Source organism: Leucoraja erinacea, chromosome 34 (genome assembly GCF_028641065.1).
Source record: "Leucoraja erinacea ecotype New England chromosome 34, Leri_hhj_1, whole genome shotgun sequence".
Lineage (NCBI taxonomy): Eukaryota > Metazoa > Chordata > Chondrichthyes > Rajiformes > Rajidae > Leucoraja > Leucoraja erinaceus.
In genome coordinates, this window is record NC_073410.1 from 392,965 (window position 1) to 411,434 (window position 18,470).

The 18,470-nt window shown below is 47.5% G+C and overlaps 1 protein-coding gene across 1 annotated transcript; it reads right to left on the reverse strand.

Moving 5' to 3' along the window:
* Positions 1–7,010: 7,010 nt before the first annotated feature.
* On the reverse strand, positions 7,011–14,488 carry LOC129712860 (alpha-internexin-like). The gene is given in 5 exon segments (XM_055661589.1): positions 7,011–7,690; positions 7,692–8,793; positions 10,113–10,237; positions 10,585–11,851; positions 14,246–14,488. Coding segments are annotated over 4 exon segments (2,619 nt in total). The 5' UTR covers positions 11,572–11,851; positions 14,246–14,488; the 3' UTR covers positions 7,011–7,285.
* Between the last annotated feature and the right edge of the window lie 3,982 nt (positions 14,489–18,470).

Consider the following 18,470-nt stretch of genomic DNA (forward strand, 5'->3'; position numbering starts at 1 on the left):
TTTATTTTCAGTTCCCTTGTACGTTTTATTCCCGACTCCAAGTTGCGATGGGCTGCGAGTGTGAAGTAGAATCCTGTGTCACTTACAGCTGAAGAAGCCATTCTCCCAGTGAACACTGAAGGTAGACAGAAATGCTGGAGAAACTCAGCGGGTGAGGCAGCATCTATGGAGCGAAGGAATAGGTGACGTTTTGGGTCGAGACCCTTCTCACTGACCTCTAGTTCCCACCTGGTTGAGCAAGGGGCTGGGGTTTGTTGCCTCTTGTGTTTTGGTCATTAATGTCGTGTGGAGGCCTCTACTGCCAGGAAACATTCATATTTTGCCTGTGACACCGCAACGGCAAATGGACGTGGCCCTCAACAGAAAGTTAAATCTGTGGTGATGAATGTAATATCAGTTCATCTGGACATAGCAATGTTGTACGTTGAAAGTCAAGAATAAAATCATGGACACAAATTCAATATTTTAGATCCTTGTGTTTGGGCACGTTGGTGCATCTATTACAATGGATAATGTTCTCTGACTAGTTTCGCTGTCCTGATTCATTTCATTGTTTGTATGCATCGTTGTCACCTTCCCCTCAGCCAACAATGATCATCGTCTGCTTTGATCTGTCGTTTGCGCACATCGCCCTTCCATATCTCTGGTTTCCCTCTCCACTGACTCAGTCTGAAGAAGGGTCCCGACCCAAAACATCACCCATTCCTTCTCTCCAGAGATGCCCGTCCTGCAGAGTTACATCAGCATTTTGCCTAGCTTCAATGTTCTGAAGCTGTCAGTCTTATACAATGTGTTTAATGAAGGGTTGACTGGCATGTAGTTGTATGTTCTGTAATGCTGTTTGCATTGACATGGACATTTCAACAGGAGAGGGTAATCTTTGCAAGGTGTGCAGTTGCAATGGCAGCCCTTGTAGCAAGCATTTTGGCAGCTCCTGTAATCAGATGCATTGAGACAGTACAACTGCAAACATGAATTGTCATTTGTGAATGGGTAACTGGTGTAAAATATTTCTATTGATCAAAGTGGGCATATTATGCTTACAGATATATATTTAAGTCCTGTTCTTTGCCATCTTTTACTGGCAGTGAGTTTGCTGAAGGGCCTAAAGTTAAATTCCTCTTTCATTATTTGGATTAATTGGCCATCACCATTGTGTGTCTGAGTCGGGAGTAGCCCGCTAATGTTAAGTGTTCCATTTACAAACCGGATCTTAACACATGGAACCCTTTACTAAGGTCCCCCTGTAAAAGGTTTGTTCAAATCCAGATTTATCTGAACTGTGCTTCTATTTAAGGAATAATATATATTAAAGATGACACGCTTAGGACTTGCTAAATCCCATGGTGTAGGATTTCTGTGGAACATTATTGATGCCAATGAAGTTATCATTTATTGCACCCACTGCATCTCATGATCAAGTGTTAGTGTAATTAGGATTTTATTCTCATACAGATAATAGGAATTTGTAGGAATTAAACTATGAACGATTAGAAAATATTGTTAACCTTGTATTGTTCACTTTGCCCATGTCATGTGCCTTTACCTAGCTTAACAATGACTAATAAAGAACCGTACATAGAGCAGAGTGGAGGTATTTGTGTAACTTATTGGTTCTATTTGTTTTGCCATACATTGACTTCTCATTAGATGTGTCACGGCCTGCGGCTTCCAGCACAAACACTGAGGCAACCTCTCTGCTGGTGAGTGGGGCTTTCACACTCTGCTGTCCATGCCACCTCTGCCTTGGACATCTCCAGATTCTATGGTGTGATATTTCTGGCTGCTATGCTCCAATCCTCAGCTTACTTCAAGTCCCGTGTCCTAGCTTGCACGGTTGCACTCAACTATGCCTCATTTAAAAAAATGTAAATTCATCAGTTAGCACCGTTAGCAAAGTGGGAACACAAAATATCTGGCAGGCAAGAGTAAGGAATATCCTAATGGGGCAGCACAGTCACACAACTGGTAGAGCTGTTGCCTCACAGCACTGGAGACCCAGGTTCTGACCTCGAGTGCTGCCTGTGTGAAGTTTGCATGCTCTCCCTGTGATCACGTGCGTTTTCCTCCCACGTCCCAAAGAGGTGCGAGTTTGTGGGCTAGTTGGTCATTTAAATCTCTCCTCCCCCGGTGTGCAGGGATTGGATGCAATAGTGGGATAACAGAACTAGTGTGAATGGGTGACCGATGGTCAGCGCAGATTCTGTGCCAAAGGGTGTGTTTCAATGCTGTTTCTATTAAACCAAATCTGAAAATAACTTGAAGTGTATGAAGTAGGGGAGGGGAGACTCAATGCTCAAGTATTTGAATTACCATGGGAGAGAAGCAATGGACCAAGTACTGGGTATATGTGTTGGGAACTTGAGTAGCAAGGACATGACGGGCTGTTTATGACCGACACATCCTCTAATGGCTCATTTTAAATTAGCAACATTCGGATCCCTTTGGTTCTGCTCACCACCTTCTCCTAGGATCCCACCGTCATCAGCCTTTGTCATTGGGTCTGAGCCTCTACCTACATTCTGCTGCTTCACGTGCCACGTAAATGATTAATTTCTTGAGTCGAGATCCCACTACGCTTACAATAGCCTTGACCTTTGGCAGGCTTCACATCCTTCCTGTAATGGGGTGACCAGGACTGCATGCAACATGACAGAGCTGCAACACAACATCCTGCCTCTTGTAATGTATGCCACAACTGATGAAGGCAAGCATACATTATGTCTCCTTTACCACTCATCTGTCTCTCCACTTTCAGAGAGCTATGGACTTCAACTCCAAGATCCTTCTGTATTTTCTGCTTGATAGATTTACTTCTCCGGCTTGGTGATTTAACTACATGTGTGAGGGCCTGCCTCCTTCATCTCAGGTCAAACATTGCAGCCATTCTCCGTGAAGAGGTTTTCTTTACCACTTCTAGATCGCTTGCTCTCTACACATTTTAGATATCTCTGTGATCTGCCCTTGGTCTCAAACTGATAAACAGCCAATGTATTGTCATTTACAGAATGTCCAGTTTATTTTAAAATGTACAAATATATACTTGCAGAACATGCTGCAGTATTCAGTACGCCTATCATTCTAATTTCTTATGAGGTTTACCTTCCATTTCATTTATGCAGCTTCCTCAAGCGAGCAGGCTGTGTTGTGTTTGCATGTTTCAGTGTGCATGGAGCAGTGCTGCACTCTTCAGCTACAGCAGCTGGACAGAGCCTTGGTGTGTCCCTCAGTACCCGATCCTTTGTCCTGGGCTCTGCCCTTTGTATTCCAAAATATATCACAGTAACTGGATAGGCCACAGCCAGAGTACTGTGTGCAGTTGTGGTCACCAGGAGTATGATAGTACTGGAGAGTGCAGAGGAGATTCACCAGGATGTCACCTGGGATTATCAGTCCCAATTACAAAGAGAAACTGAATGGGCTGGGTTTGTGGAGTGTACAAATTTAAAAAGGGACCTGATTGAAATGTAGAACAGTATGTGAGGTCGACAGATGAAAACATTTGTACCTGTTGCTGGGTGCCTCAGCCCAGAGGGCTACAGTTTAAGGTGAGGAGCAGGAGGTTTAGAGGTGATCTTTGAGAAAATAAACTCACCCTGGTGGTTGTTGTCATTTGGAATCCCTTCAGCAATGGTGGAGGCAGAGATTTTCCCAGCATTTGACATGTGTCTGGATAAAGATTTGAATTATCAAGGCAACTAAGGCAATGGTCCAAGAACTGGTAAATGGTATTTGTAGAAATAGATATGGTGGAGCGAAGGGCCTGTTTCTATGCTGCATGATTCTGGTGGTGGAGTCAGTGGACTTGGTCCACTTGGATTATTTTCACACCTCAGCCTCAGCTGGAGTGGTTCCTATCGTCTGAATTTCAGTCTACTTCACAGATGTTTTAAATGTTTGGTCTAGTGGAGCTGATGTCTTATTTTCTGTTCGAATGCCAATATAGTTACGCTGCTGTGAAGCTGCTCGATGAGAAACACTCCATGTTAACTCAGTGCTGGGTTTGTGTGATTGTATGACGATGTGTCCAGCACCTTTTGCAGTCACAGTGCAGTCTAGCACAGTGGGAAGAGTAGATGAGCAAAGTACATGTTGCTTACAGTGTGTGTGAGGGGAGGTCCAAAGTGATCTGGGTGCTGATATACGTGGTATTATGGAGCAACTATTGACCGACTGAACTGCGACAATTATAACTTAAAGCCCAATTCTCCCTGGGTGTGTTGTAGAGAATGGCCTAAAGGTGATGTTTATCGGTCAGCTTAGAGGTTTGAAGGCACCAGAGAGACAACTCTACTGCATTCGTGTATAGTGTGAAATTGTACAGGGAAGGCCTGTCATGTTCTTATATTGCAATACAGATTCTGCTCAAAGTTCAGACAACATTGAGATCATGAAAGATGATGTATAAATGCAAATCATTCTTTAAAGAATGCTTCAAATGAAACCATTGCCTTTCACTAGTTTGACCTTACACAGTGGCTGATTGAGAACTAAAATTGGAAATTTCACACAAACGCTGATCAACGCTGAGAATAAACTACTAGATGCAGTCGTGGAGGTGACTGAAGAAATAGGTTGGGGAGGAATGTTGCAAGGCTATGAACTAGACAGTAATATATTTGATGCTATAATCCATGAAACATAGAAAATAGGTGCAGGAGTAGGCCATTCGGCCCTTCGAGCCTGCACCACCATTCAATATGATCATGGCTGATCATCCAACTTGGTATCCTGTACCTGCCTAGAAGGTTGATGGCATTGTGGAATTGCCACCAACAAATGTCTGTTTCTCTGCATCTTCATTGGATGGAAGTGAAAGGACCTGTGTGGTCTCTGTTGTACCTTCTGCTTTGTAACCGTATGATTTACCTGTCCAGGTGAATGGATACGGGCCTGAGGTGAGTCAATTGTACAGAATCAGGTAAAGCATTCATTTTACTTGCTGAAAATAGTTTAGTAACAATAAGTTAGGAATTTTATTTTAAATGTCAGAACTCAAGACAATTAAAAACCTGAACAGAATTGGAAATAGTAGAATCAGTGGATAGAAATGTGGGCTTCACTGAGCTTCAAGCCACATTGCAAGGGACCAAATGGATGTGTGGACAAAAGCCCTGCTCTTTGATCACCCCAAAGGTCACGGAGTAGCCTGGTTTTAAGACATTTAAACATGGATGAAATAGCATTGGAACAAAGGCTATAAACAGCTAATGAATGGAGTTATGTATACAAGCATCTGCTCTGGTTTGCAGTGTTTGATTGATGAGGGGGAAGCTGAAAGTAATGATTCCAATCTGAACTATGTCCTTCTCCACAGCTAGAGGTTTGGCCAATCATTTAATTATGTTCCTTAACTACATTCTGATCAAGTGGTGTGTTGCCCAATGGCAGGAGAGATGTTGCAGAAGGAGAGAGTGACCAGTCCAGTCCCAGGTGATTAACTAATTGTGATTGTATCTTGCTGCATACTAGAGACTGTTTTCAATAGCTTACACTTGCACAACTTCCTCAGTAACATGCTCAGCGATAGCCTGCATGGAAGCATTCTGTAAGTACTGCAACACCTTGATGTTTATGTAATGTGTAAGACCTTTACTAAAGAAAGAAAGGGTTGTTTTGCAATGTTGTGCTATGATGAGCAAGTTAGATCTGACCACTGAAAGCTGTTCCCTGCCCAACGTTACTGTGCAAGTTAGTGCTGCATGTTTCAAGTTGGCCGTGGTAAAACCGTGGGCCTTTCACAAAGTGAACAGGCAGGTCGTGTCCACTGGTGGATGATGGCTCCTGGTTAACAGTGGGCTCAAGTGGCTGTGCACAAACAGAGTGAGCGAATGGGTGGTAAATTTGGTAAATGTGAGGATAGCCACTTAAAGCAGAAAATGCTGAGAATTGTCTGAATGGTGAGAGGTTGAGAAACATTGATAGTCGAAGGGACTAATGTTCTGGTACTCATCACTGACAGCTAACAGCACGAAAACAAGCTTTCCCTACAATCAGTCTGAAACATCATCTATCCACATTCACCAGAAATGCTGCCTGACCTGTTGAACACTCCAGCACTTTGTGTATTAAGCAGCGGCTGCAGTTCTTGTTTTTACAAAGTGAGGATGTGTTGGTCTTTATAACAACAGTTGAATACAAGTGTAGAGCTGTCTTAACTGTACCATAATATAGTGCCATGGTGAGACTGCAGCCTTGTGCACAGTTATAGTCTGGTTGCCTCCAAAAGGATGCAGTTATTGGAGGAGTGCTGAAAATTAATCAGGCTGTTCCCAGGAGTTTAGACACAGTGCTGGAGTAACACATCAGGACAGGTAGCACCTCTGGAAACAGAGGATCGGTGACGTCTTGGGACAGAACTTTTCTTCAGACTGACCAGAAATGTCACCCATCTTTTTTGCTCCAGAGATGCTACTTGATCCGCTGAGTCACTCAAGCACGTTGAGTCTCTGGTACAAATAAGAATCTGTAGATCTTTGTTCCTAATTGTTTGTCTGATGAGGACCTGTTGACTCAGTCTTCATGGTGACAGAGCGAGCTCCTATCGTGTATGGACTGCACTGAGGTCCACCAGAGACGGCACCTCTGAGGAGTCTTTTAGCTTCTCTACCAAGGAGAACCAGGACAGATTCAATGAGAATCACCAGGATGTCCAGGTGCTAATTCCTAATAAACACAAGGTGCCCCACCATGCCTGAAGAGGAAAGGGCAACAGATTGCATCTGATGCCCTCCCCATGCTTTAAATAACTGCTCCGCCCCAGTAATCTTCTCCATGTACTTGCCCACCGCAAGTCTGACCCTGTTTAGAATCCACATCCCGCCTCTCCTAATCTCACTCAGAATGGACACTAGTGAAGCAGTGTAGAGGTCTCGGCTCTCCCTTGCACAGAGGCACTTTGCAAATCCAACCAATTACATCAATTCACCCACTTTCTCCCCCCCCCCCCCCCCCCCCCCCCCCCCCCCCCCAAGAACATTAATGTCACACTGAGGCACTCGGGATATCAGATTGAAGTGTCTTTTATTTGCTCGTGTTTATACATATTGAGCCCCACATTTCCTCAGCTGGCTATGATGCCTGCAGTATTTAACAGTGCAATGGTTCATGCAGCATTAGCCGAGCTGTAGCCCTGAGATTATCACCTATTCTCTACAGTACACACTTGTATTCCTGAGACCTGTCTCCACCAACATGCATTTCACATAGTTCCTTTCTGCTTGGTGTATTAGCAAGCGTTTGGCAATTGTTGCTGCTTGCTGTTCACTTCTTCGCCTTTTGTCCTTTACTGTGTCCCCTGGCCGTTCTCTGTGGAAGCTGCTTCATCCTTGGTCTCAGTCTCTGTCACTGTTTCTTTACCATTCATTGGCTTGGTTCCTGAAGTTAACTGGCTCTCCCCTCCTGCTACTTTGGTGTCTGGCACTTTTGCCTTTTCATCCTTGCCCATTAGCTTATCCTCAACCTGATCGCCCCCCTTCACCACCGATGCTCCCGTTACACCTTCACCTTCCTTTGTCTTAGAAATGACTTTTGCTTCAGCCTTTTGTTCAGAAATCTTTTCTTCAACCTTTCCTTCTGCTTTCTCTTCTTTCTTCTCTTCTGCCTTTTCTTCCACCACCTCTTCTGCCTTCCCTTCAGCTTTCTTCTCTTCTGCCTTCTCTTCCACCTTCTCTTCAGCTTCTCCTTTACTTCCTCCTTCTCTTCCCTTCTCTTTTCTCTTCCTCCTTTTCTTCAGCTTTATCCTTTACTTCCTCCTTCTCTTCCACCTTTACTTCCTCCTTTTCTTCAGCTTTATCCTTTACTTCCTCCTTCTCTTCCACCTTTACTTCCTCCTTTTCTTCAGCTTTATCCTTTACTTCCTCCTTCTGTTCCACCTTTTCTTCCACCTTCTCTTCAGCTTTATCCTTTACTTCCACCTTCTCTTCCACCTTCTCTTCCTCCTTCTCTTCAGCTTTTTGCTCTTCAGCCTTCTCTTCAACTTTCTCTCCATCTTTTATGTCAGCCTTTTCCTCTTCAGTCTTCTCTTTAACCTCCTCAACCTTTTCCTTTACTGCTTTCTCTTCAACCTTTTCTTTAGCCTCTTCATCCTTTACTTCAACCGTCTCTTCCTCTTTAAGCTTCTCTTCCTTTCCTTCAGCCTCATCCTCTTTGACCTCGTCCTCTTTGACCTCATCCTCTTTGACCTCGTCCTCTTTGACCTCGTCCTCTTTGACATCTTTGACCTCATCCTCTTTGACCTCCTCCTCTTTGACTTCCACCTTGACCCCCTCCTCTTTGACCTCCTCTTCCACCTGTTCCTCCTCCTTCTCAACCTCTCCATCCTTTCCTACCTGATCCTCTTCTGCCTCTTCAACCTTATCTTCACCTGTATCCACTTCATCCTTTTGTTCTGTAACCTCCTCTTCATCTTTTTCCTCTTCTTCAACATCCCCCTTTGCCTCTTCTTCCCCGCCTTTATCTTCTACCTCCTCGGCTTCCTCTCCTTCCTCTGCAGCTTCTCCTGCTTCACTTGGTTCCTTGTCCACATCTCCCTCTCTTTCTGCTGCCTCGCCTTGTGTTTCTCCATCCTGACCCATCACTATCTTGTAATCAGATTCCAACTCTGCCATGTTAACTTCCTTGGTTGTTGCACTAATGATTTCTTCTACAAACCTGTACTGAGGCATGACCTTTGTTGAGGTGGCTTTGGTCTTGGTTGGCATGTAGGTTGCATGTGTTAATGGCTGTGGTTTGTAAGTATATGTTGAGGGTGTGTAGTCACCGAATCTTGTCTCTTCCCCTTCAAGCAGTTTCCTTCAAATACAAAGCAGTAATGTTACAGCGTCAGAGTCATTGATAAATATACAGCACAGAAACAGGCCCTTTGGCCCAACTAGTCCATGCTGACCGAGATGTCCCATCTAAGCTAGTCCAATTTACCCGCATTTAGCCCTTATGTCCATGTACCTGTCGAAATGTCTTTTAAATGTTGTTATTGTGCCTGCCATGTTCTCCACAGACGCTGCCTGACCTGCTGTTATTCCAGCACTCTGTGTCTATTTGTAAACCGGCATCCGCAGTTCCATGTATCTCATTCCATGGTGAAGCGCATGTCCCTGCTCTCCTCTCCCGCCGCCAGCACAAGGCGACACAGTCCCCGGACCTCACCTGTCCGCCGCGATATACACCTGCGCTCCCAAATAAGCACCAGATTTTTAAAATGATTAATGTAGTTCAGAACAGCCCTTTTCGCGTTGGGGCCGGGACATGGACTGGAGCGACCGGCACCCGGGCGGGACCGCGGCCTCGGGAGTAACTGAGCTCCTTCCCCGCTGGACGGCAGCCAAAGTTGGGGAATCGCAACTCAGTATTTGGTTTGCAAACTCTTCCTTTTTATCTTTCCAGATAAACGGTATTCATAATAAGACAGACAAGACCCATGAGAGGAGTTTGTCTTCATTGATGTACACTACTGTTTGGCAACATTGGTCCTGGAGGTGTCTGGTCATGAAGGGCCGACAGAGGCAACTGCGGGACGCTGCAGAGCGGAGGCTGAGGGAGGGGAGTAGAGGGGAGAGCGGGGCTGGTGCGCGGCGGGCTAGTGTGGACATGGCTGTGGCACGGAGACCGTGACCTGCTCTCTGTGGAAATGTTCCCGGTGTCAGCGCCCGTCGTGATGTACAGACCGGGTCGCCAAGCCGCGGTATTTGTGCAACTGCTGAAGCTGCCGCGGCTTCCCGGCATGAATCATTCTTGCAGCATCTGCAGAGTTGGCCCAGAGTTTATTGATTCCACATCGCGGTTTTACATGTTGCTGTCCGAGTCCAAAGTTAATGGTGATTGGCAGTTGCGCAGTTTTAACCCTTGCATCGTTCTCGCCGCTGAGGGGGGGGATTCCCTCCAGATAACACGCGGTGTGTGGGTGGGGTCGGGGGGAGAGAGAGGATCCCGCTGCATCGTCCATGGGACATCGCCAGCATTGCTGTGTGATTGGAAGCGCCTGGATCTGTCTGCACAGCGCTGGGGCAGTGCCCATCCTACCGACCCCCACCACCTCCGGTCCCGATATCCCGTACCTCCCGCGGACATGACCCTGTCCCGCCGCCAGCCCGCTCCGGCCCCCGCGTCCTTACCTGTAAGAGGCAATCTCCACATCCAAGGCCATCTTCACGTTCAGAAGCTCCTGGTATTCCCGCAGATGCAGTACCATTTCCCGCTTTGTATTTTTTAGTTCGTTATCTAGTTGTTGGATGGCGTCCTGTAAAACACACAGCAGACTGGGATTCGCAATTACAATGAAAAACTGTCTGAAGAAGGGTCTCAGCTCAAAACGCCATCTATTCCTGCTCCAGAGATGTTGGCCGACCCGCTGTTACTCCAGCACTTTATGTAGTAAACAGCCGGGGGGGGGGGGGGGGGGGGGGGGGTGGTGTAAGTTTCCATATAAGCAAAGAAAATAGGTGCAGGAGTAGGCCATTCGGCCCCTCGAGCCAGCAGCGCCATCAATATGATCATGACTGATCATCCACAATCAGTACCCCACCCCGTTCCCGCTTTCTCCCCATATCCCTTGATTCCGTTAGCCCTATGAGTAATATTCCTCACCTGATAGCCGACTAGATCGGAGTCGTGTCGGGTCTCGACGTCGCCCAGCTGCTTCTCCAGCGACTCCTTCCTCGCCCGCATGGTCTGTAGCTCGATGTCCCGGGACTGCACCTGGCGGCTGTATTCGCTCAGCTCCTGCCGTGTGCTCTGTAGGGCGTCTCTGTTCATCGCCGCCGCCTGGTTCAGCTTGGCCACACGGGCATCGAACCACTGCTCGGTCTGGCCCATGTTGTCGCTGCTGCAGCCTTCCATCTGAGCCCGGATCGCCCGCAGGGCTCCCGCCAGGTCAGCCTTGGCCACATCCCTCGCCTCCACGCTCACCTGCGCTGCCTGGATGTGGCTGTACAGGTCGGACACCTCCTCATCGTGGGTGCTCTTCAGGAAGGCGATCTCGTCCATTAGCGACTGCGCTTTACGCTGCAGCTCGAGTGTGGCCATAGTACTGTTGTCCCGCTCAGTATTACATGCCTGGACACTAGCCTGTGTATCCACACGTGCCCGCGCCTCAGCCTCGCACCTCTCGGCCAGTCGCTGTGCGCTTTCCCGCACCTGCTCACTCTCCAACATAAACTGTACTTTCTGCTTCTCCGCTTCCACTAGGAGGTTCCGTAACTCGGACATTTCGGGCTCGTAGCCAGCGGCCAGTCCGGACTGGCGGCTCTGCCGCTCCCTCAACCCTGCGATCTCGGCCTCCAGCCCGTGGTTCAGCTGCTCCAGTTGCCGCACCTTGTCGATGAAGCCGGCAAAGCGGTCGTTTAGTCCCTGCATCTGTAGCTTCTCGTTGCTGCCGAGCGCGGCCAGGTCTTCGGCCAGCGCTCCGGGCGGTAACAGGTGCAGGCTGTCCGGGGACTTGTGCAGCGGGGAGCCGAGGCCGCGGCTAGCGGACAAGGGGCTGTGCTTGAGGGACCAGGCCGGAGTGCGGACCCCCATGTCCCGGGGTAGTCTCCTGGATGGGTAAGCATCAAGTAAGTCCCAGCCGAAACTCATGGTGGAGCCGGTGCCGCCGTCTGGAGGAATGCTGCGTCCCGTCTCACACACAACCTTTTATTGCGGAATCTGTTGCTGACGCCGTCATTTGGTGCTTCCACTCTCCAGGAAATTGGCGATGCTAGCAATCTTACTCTGATTTGCATTTAAACCGGCAATGCCCAGTCCGATCTCGCCACCTCCTCTGCAGCTAAAATGCCAATGGATTCTTCTGCCAACGGAATGTCTCTTCCACCACTTCAGACCATGTTAACGAACAGTACATTCCTTGTGAATCTCTCTGAAAGGAGATGTGTGGGGCACGTGTTTTACACAAGAGGGTGGTGGAGGCAGATATGATAGCGGCGATTAGAGGGTTTTAGATAGGCATATGGATATATAGGGAATGGAGGGATATGGATCACGTGCAGCCCGAGGAGATTAGTTTAACTCGGCATCATGTCCGGCACCAACGTTGTGGGCCGAAGGGTCTATTCTTGTACTGGCCTGTTCTATGATGTATTGACAGCAAGTTGGCCAGTCTACGCTGTGGGGTGTTGTAGAACAGAGCGATTTAGGAGCACATCATTCCTTGAGGGTGGAGTCGTAGGTAAAGGGTAAAAACTGATTTTAGCACAAAATGCTGGAGAAACTCAGCTGGTGAGGCAGCATCGATGGAGAGAAGGAACAGGTGACGTTTCGGGTTGAGACCCTTCTTCAGACTGATGTGGGGGAGGGGTGGGAAAAAGAATGGAAGAGGCGGAGACCGTGTGCTGTGGGAGAGCTGGGAGAGGGAGGTGAAGTAGGGAGAAAGCATGGACTACCTGAAATTGGAGAAGTCAATGTTCATACCGCTGGGGTGTAAATTACCCAAGTGAAATATGAGGTGCTGCTCCTCCAATTTGCGGTGGGCCTCACTCTGGCAATGGAGGAGGCCCAGGACAGAAAGGTCAGTGTGGGAATGGGAGGGGGAGTTGAAGTGCTGAGCCACCGGGAGATCAGGTTGGTTAATGCGAGGTGTTGGGCGAAGCGATCTACAAGCCTACGCTTTGTCTCAACTATAATAGAAGAGGGGAGCCCCTGTTCCCTAATGAATGAGGACATCTCAGATGCCCTGGTCCTGGGTGCAGATGTGGCATAGACGGAGCAATTGGGAGTAGGAGATAGAATCCTTACAGGAAGCAGGGTGGGAAAAGTGTATAATAAGTAACTGCAGATGCTGACGAAGTGTAGTCCAGATAGCCATGGGAGTCGGTGGGTTTGTAGTAGATGTCGGTCAGTAGTCTGTTACATGCGATGGAGATAGTGAGGTCTAGAAACGGGAGGGGGTGTTGGAAATGGTCCAGGTGTATTTGTGCTGGATGGAAGTTGCTGGTGAAATGGATGAAGTTAGATGAAGGCAGATTAATTAGCCTACATCAGTCAGAGTATTGAATATAGAAGTTGGGAGGTCATGTTGTACAAGATGTTGGTGAGGCCGCATTTAGAGTATTGTGTTCAGTTATGGGCACCGTGTTACAGGAAATACGTTGTCGAGCTAGAAAGGGTCCACAGAAGATATACTAGGATGTTGCCAGGACTAGAGGGTGTGCGTTATTGGGAGACGTGGAGTAGGCTGGGTCTCTATTCCATGGAGCGCAGGAGGATGGGCTGATCTTATAGATGTGTACAAGATCATAGAGGAATAGATCGGGTAGATGCACAGTCTCTTGCCAGAGTAGGCGAATGGAGGACCAGAGGACATAGGTTTAAGGTGAACGGGAAAAGATTAAATAATAACCTGGGGTAACTTTTTCACACGGTGGGTGTATGGACCAAACACGGGCAGGTGGGACGTGTTGGTCAATGTGGGACTCTGGGCCGAAGGGCCTGTGACTATGGCCACCATCAAGGCCCGGAGCATGAGTGTGATGGGACGCTATCCACCCATTACCCCCACCGTGGCTGCCTTGCTGGGGCTGCTCCATGAGGAGATGGGTCAGTGGGGCAGGGATGGTGGTGGTGGTGTGGGGGAGTCGGGGTGGGGGATAGACAGACACGGTGCCGCTTTAAGGGAGACTGTCTCTGCCGCCCCGCCCTCTGCTGCAGCGGCTCTGAGTCAGGACTTGACCGCCGCGTTACTGCAGCGGTGACTGGAGGAGGGGGTGGTGTGTGTGGGTGGGGGAGACTGCGGGGGAGACCCCGGGCCGGAGGAGGGGCGCATGGTCACGGGTGCAGGTTGAAACTGCACCGGTGCGGATTCCGCACTCGCTGCGGACAGTGGGACACTCGCTAGTCAGAGCAAGGTGACCGCTGGTTAAATCTGACGAGAAATTCAACTGGCCAGAAACTTAGGAACATAGAAATATTTTCACATTTGAACATCAGTCACAGAGTCACCACTGCCCTGGGCGCGGTAGTAGAGATATACTATGGAGTCAGAGTCATTACAGCACGGAAACACTTCTGCACCACTCGCCCATGCCCACAAGATCCGCTCTAAACTTGTCCCGTTACCCGCGCATGGCCCGCATCCTCTAAGTCTGCAGGAAAATACCGTGCTGGAGGAACTCAGCGACAGGCAACCTGAAGAAGGATCCCGATCCGTAAACAGCATCTGTCCATTCCCTCCACTGATGCTGCCTGGCCCGCACTCTGCTCAACATTTCAGCATCTGTAGTTGCTTGTGTCTCCAAAACATGTGCTATCTATCTACCTGTTTAATGTGTCTTGCCTCTACAACCAACACCGACCGCTGGCACCACCCTCTGTGTGGCAAACATTGCTCCTCAGGTTATTATTAATCCCTCTAACCTTAATTCAATGCTCTCTAGGTTTAGACGCCTCTACCCTGGGAAAGACTGTTCACCTAATCTATCTGCTGGAGATTCATTACACCTTTATGAGGCCACTCCTCAACCTCTATGCTACATGGGAATGTCCCAGCCTTCCAGCCTCTCTTTATTACTCAATCCTTTCTGTCCCACTAACATCCTGTGAATCTTATTTCCACCCATGCATGACATCCTTGCTATAGTTGGGTGACCAGCGCTGCACACAATACTCTGTGTGACCTCACAAACACCCCCCCCCCTCCCCCCCCCCCCCCCCCCCCATCAGTTTGAAGAAGGGTTTCGGCCTGAAACGACACCTATTTCCTTCCCTCCATAGATGCTGCTGCACCCGTTAAGTTTCTCCAGCATTTTTTTGTACCTTCCAAAAGCCTTCTTCATTCCCCTGTCTACCTGTGTTGCCACATTCAGGGAACTATGTACCTGAACTCTCTTAGTTTTCTTTGCTCTACCACGGACTTCCTGCCGTGTAAGTCTAGCCTTGGTTTATCTTACCAAAATGCAAAACGATGTCATCATCTGTTAAATCCCAATTGCCATTCCTCGCTTTCCCTGTTCATCATGATCCTGTAGTAATTGTAGATAACCACACCACCAATTTTGGTGCCATCCGCATTATTAACCATGTTAACAACATTGTCATCCAACTTGTTAATATAGATGTCAAACCACATGGCCCTGCACCGGCCCCTGCAGTACAGCACTGGTCACACTTGGCTAGCCCACCCCATATTCCCATTGACCTAATCTTCCAGAGCAACTAATCAGACAGGACCTTGTCAAGGTTCTGCTAAAGTCTAAGTAGATGGCATTACTACTCTGCCCTCGTCAATCCTCAGTCTCCTCAAAACCCTCATTCAAATTGGTGAGGCATGATTTTCCACACAAGGCAATGCTGACTATCCTTCTTCAGTCTTTGTTTTCCAAATGCAGGTAGACCCTGTCCCTTAGAATGGAGCTCAGCTCAGCTGGAAAGGGGGGGTGAGGGGTGTGGGGTGGGTAAGGATATACCATGGACAGCTCAAAGGGCAAAGCTGGCGTACAGATATACCAGGGTTTCAGTTCAGAGATGCTTTGAAGTGATGTAAGCGTGAATAAAAATGCTGGAAATTTAACCCACCCAGTTTCACCATTTGAGTTTGGCACCAAGGCCCCCCTTTACAATAACCCTTCTGGCATTTACGGGGATGTCAGTGTGAGTTGGTCTGATCAGGAGATGGCCAGCTGTCTGGGTGAAATTCCACTCGGGGACAAAGGGCACAAAGGCAGCGTTGTGAGTCAAGAGAGGGAATTATTCCAGATGGAATTGAGGGCGATGTCTCCATCCCACCTATATTCTTGTCCAAATATTTCTACGGATATGGTTAGAATGGCTTTACCACAATGCCAAACAATATCAGCTTCAGTCACCGAATGCCCATGGAGCAGAGATTCTGGACTCGCCTCATTATCAGATTCCCCAACGTTGCAATGACTGAATCTGTTCCTGTGGCAGGGAATGTAGACAGTTCAGAGTTTCCCGGCTTGTTGTAACTTCAGCAATGTTAGTGAGCCGCTACAATTTCCACACATCCCCACCCCTGTAGTCCTGAAGTGATGCCCACTGTCCATGCTCTGGGTCCTGCTCTCTGACCACACAGCGTCAAATCTCTGTCCGCCAACCTCTGCCATTGTTATCCCTCTGTGTTGACTGTGTGAATCCCAAATGCCAGCTGTACTGAGAACACAGGAGCTAATTCTTTTTAAACCGTTTGGATTTGTGATTTTTCTGAACATAAACTGTTTTACATAATTTCAGAAAGAAGGTAGCGACACATTTACCGCATTGACTTCTCCCCGGCACAGGCACAGAGCCTGGCTACTTGACGGCTTTGGGAATGGCCTTGACATACTGCGGAACTCCGGATGCAGTGCGGACTCTCAGCAGGGATGATGGATGTGACAAGTTCACACTGGCAGCCTCTCGCTGGTGAGTACTTCATTTCTGCTCTCAACCAATGATCAATAATGGCTTTTATGGCTTAATATTTAATGCGGAATGGAGAGAATCATCTTTTGTGCATGGTATTGAACCTGTTATCTCCAGCAGTGCTGGAAATGTTGGGGGAGAGGGGAGTAGCAGAGGAACTTGTTGTGATATCTTTATCAGTGGAATACCAATACATTAATAAAACAAACGTATAATGCTTCATATCTCACGTAGAGTGTCATCAACAAATTAATGAATAACAAACTACATTCACTGTGTTATTAACCACTGAATTACTGCACAGCTTTCCTGTTTCACTAAACAAGTGCTCAAACATTATCATTGGTAGCTGTGCCATTTTTATTGCTATTTTCTTTGCATATAATATCCACTGCACTGAAACTCCTTTGATTTTAGTTTTGGAATCTACCGAACCTGAATAAACTTGTGGATTTGATCCCATTGATAATGTTTCTGCATTATCTCAGAGTGGTGTGTACCCGCTAATAATACAATTGTGACATAAACAGCAGGCCAGACAGAGATTGGTTCATTGGTGTTAGGTGTACATAGGTACAGTGAAATACTTTGGTTTGCAAGTTATCCAGGCAGATCATATATACACCAGATGGTACAACATAGAAAATAAACAGTGTGCAGAATGCAATCTTACAGCTACAGAGTAAGAGCACATTTTTTTTAAAGTGCAAGTGCAGCAGCGGGTTGATTGGGAGATCTGGCATTCATTGTTAGCTTATGAGAGGTCTGTTCAAATGTCTGAATACAGAGGTGAAGAAACTGTCCTTGAATCTGGTGGTTCATGCTTTTAACCTTTTGCAGCTTGTGGCTGGTGGGAGAGAAGATAAGAGGGAATGACTGTGCATTGTTCAGAGTGATACCATTGCCCCTGCTATGTCTATGCTCACCTAATCTATCTCCTTGTATTATCTCATCAGTTAATGCTGATCACCATGTGAATGACCGCTAAGACACCAGTCACTCACAATCCCCACAGATGGAATATAAGGGGGTAAGCGCTGTACCTGTGGGCTGGACCTCTATTACTGCTCTGCATTTTGCCATTTCCAAATACAGGAATTTAAAGATTCTCCACCTGAAGTGTCGGGGTGAAGTGGATGTACTCGGACTGGTGGGAAGATATCATCTCTGCTAGGACAGTTTGTTCTGATCCTTGCTCAAGCAGATAATCAGCTGACTGAAGCAATGGGGAATACTTGCACCATCGGAGACTCCAGATACTCACTCATTGTTCTTGTGCAGAGAGTGGAACACAAGAACAAAATACAGACCGTGGGTCAGGCATGATCTGTGGAGGCAAATGGATGACCCTTCTTCAGAAACAGGAAAATGTCTCTTGTTTTCTGGATAAATCAATGGACTTTCATGAGGTTTGCATGTGGAGTGAAATTGGAGGGGGAGTGTATGGGGCGTGCTTTGGGAAGGTAGGTGGAATAAGCATATGGCCAGGATTAGTGTAACATGGGCACTTGATGGTTGGCAAAGGCCCTGTTTCTATACTCGATACTGATTCTAATAAATAGTAGCTACTAGTTTAGAGCACCATGTTGTGGGTTGGTCTTTAGATCAGGATATTTGTGCATACGTGCAGGGATTGTAAGCGTACTGTGCATGCATGCATGTGTGTGTGTTGTGTGTGCATTGTGTGTACGTGTGTGTATGTACGTGTGTGTGTATGTATGTACGTGTGTGTGTGTGTGTGTGTGTGTGTGTGTGTGTGTGTGTGTGTATGTACGTGTGTGTGTGTGTGTGTGTAGTATGTGTGTGTGTGTGTGTGTGTGTGTGTGTGTGTGTGTGTGTGTGTGTATGTGTGTGTGTGTACGTGTGTGTGTACGTGTGTGTGTGTGTATGTACGTGTGTGTGTGTGTGTGTGTGTGTGTATGTGTGTGTGCATTGTGTGTGTGTATGTGTGCGTGTGAGTGCATAGATGCAGTATAACTTCCTAAGGTGATTTCCAGGGTTTGGGATGGCATGCCACTGTGTGGGCCAATGTGGTTCAGCGATTACAGGCCGTTCTTTATGCAGCTCAGTAAGGTCATGCTGGCATCAGTCTGAAGAATGGTCCTGACCAAAGTGTTGCC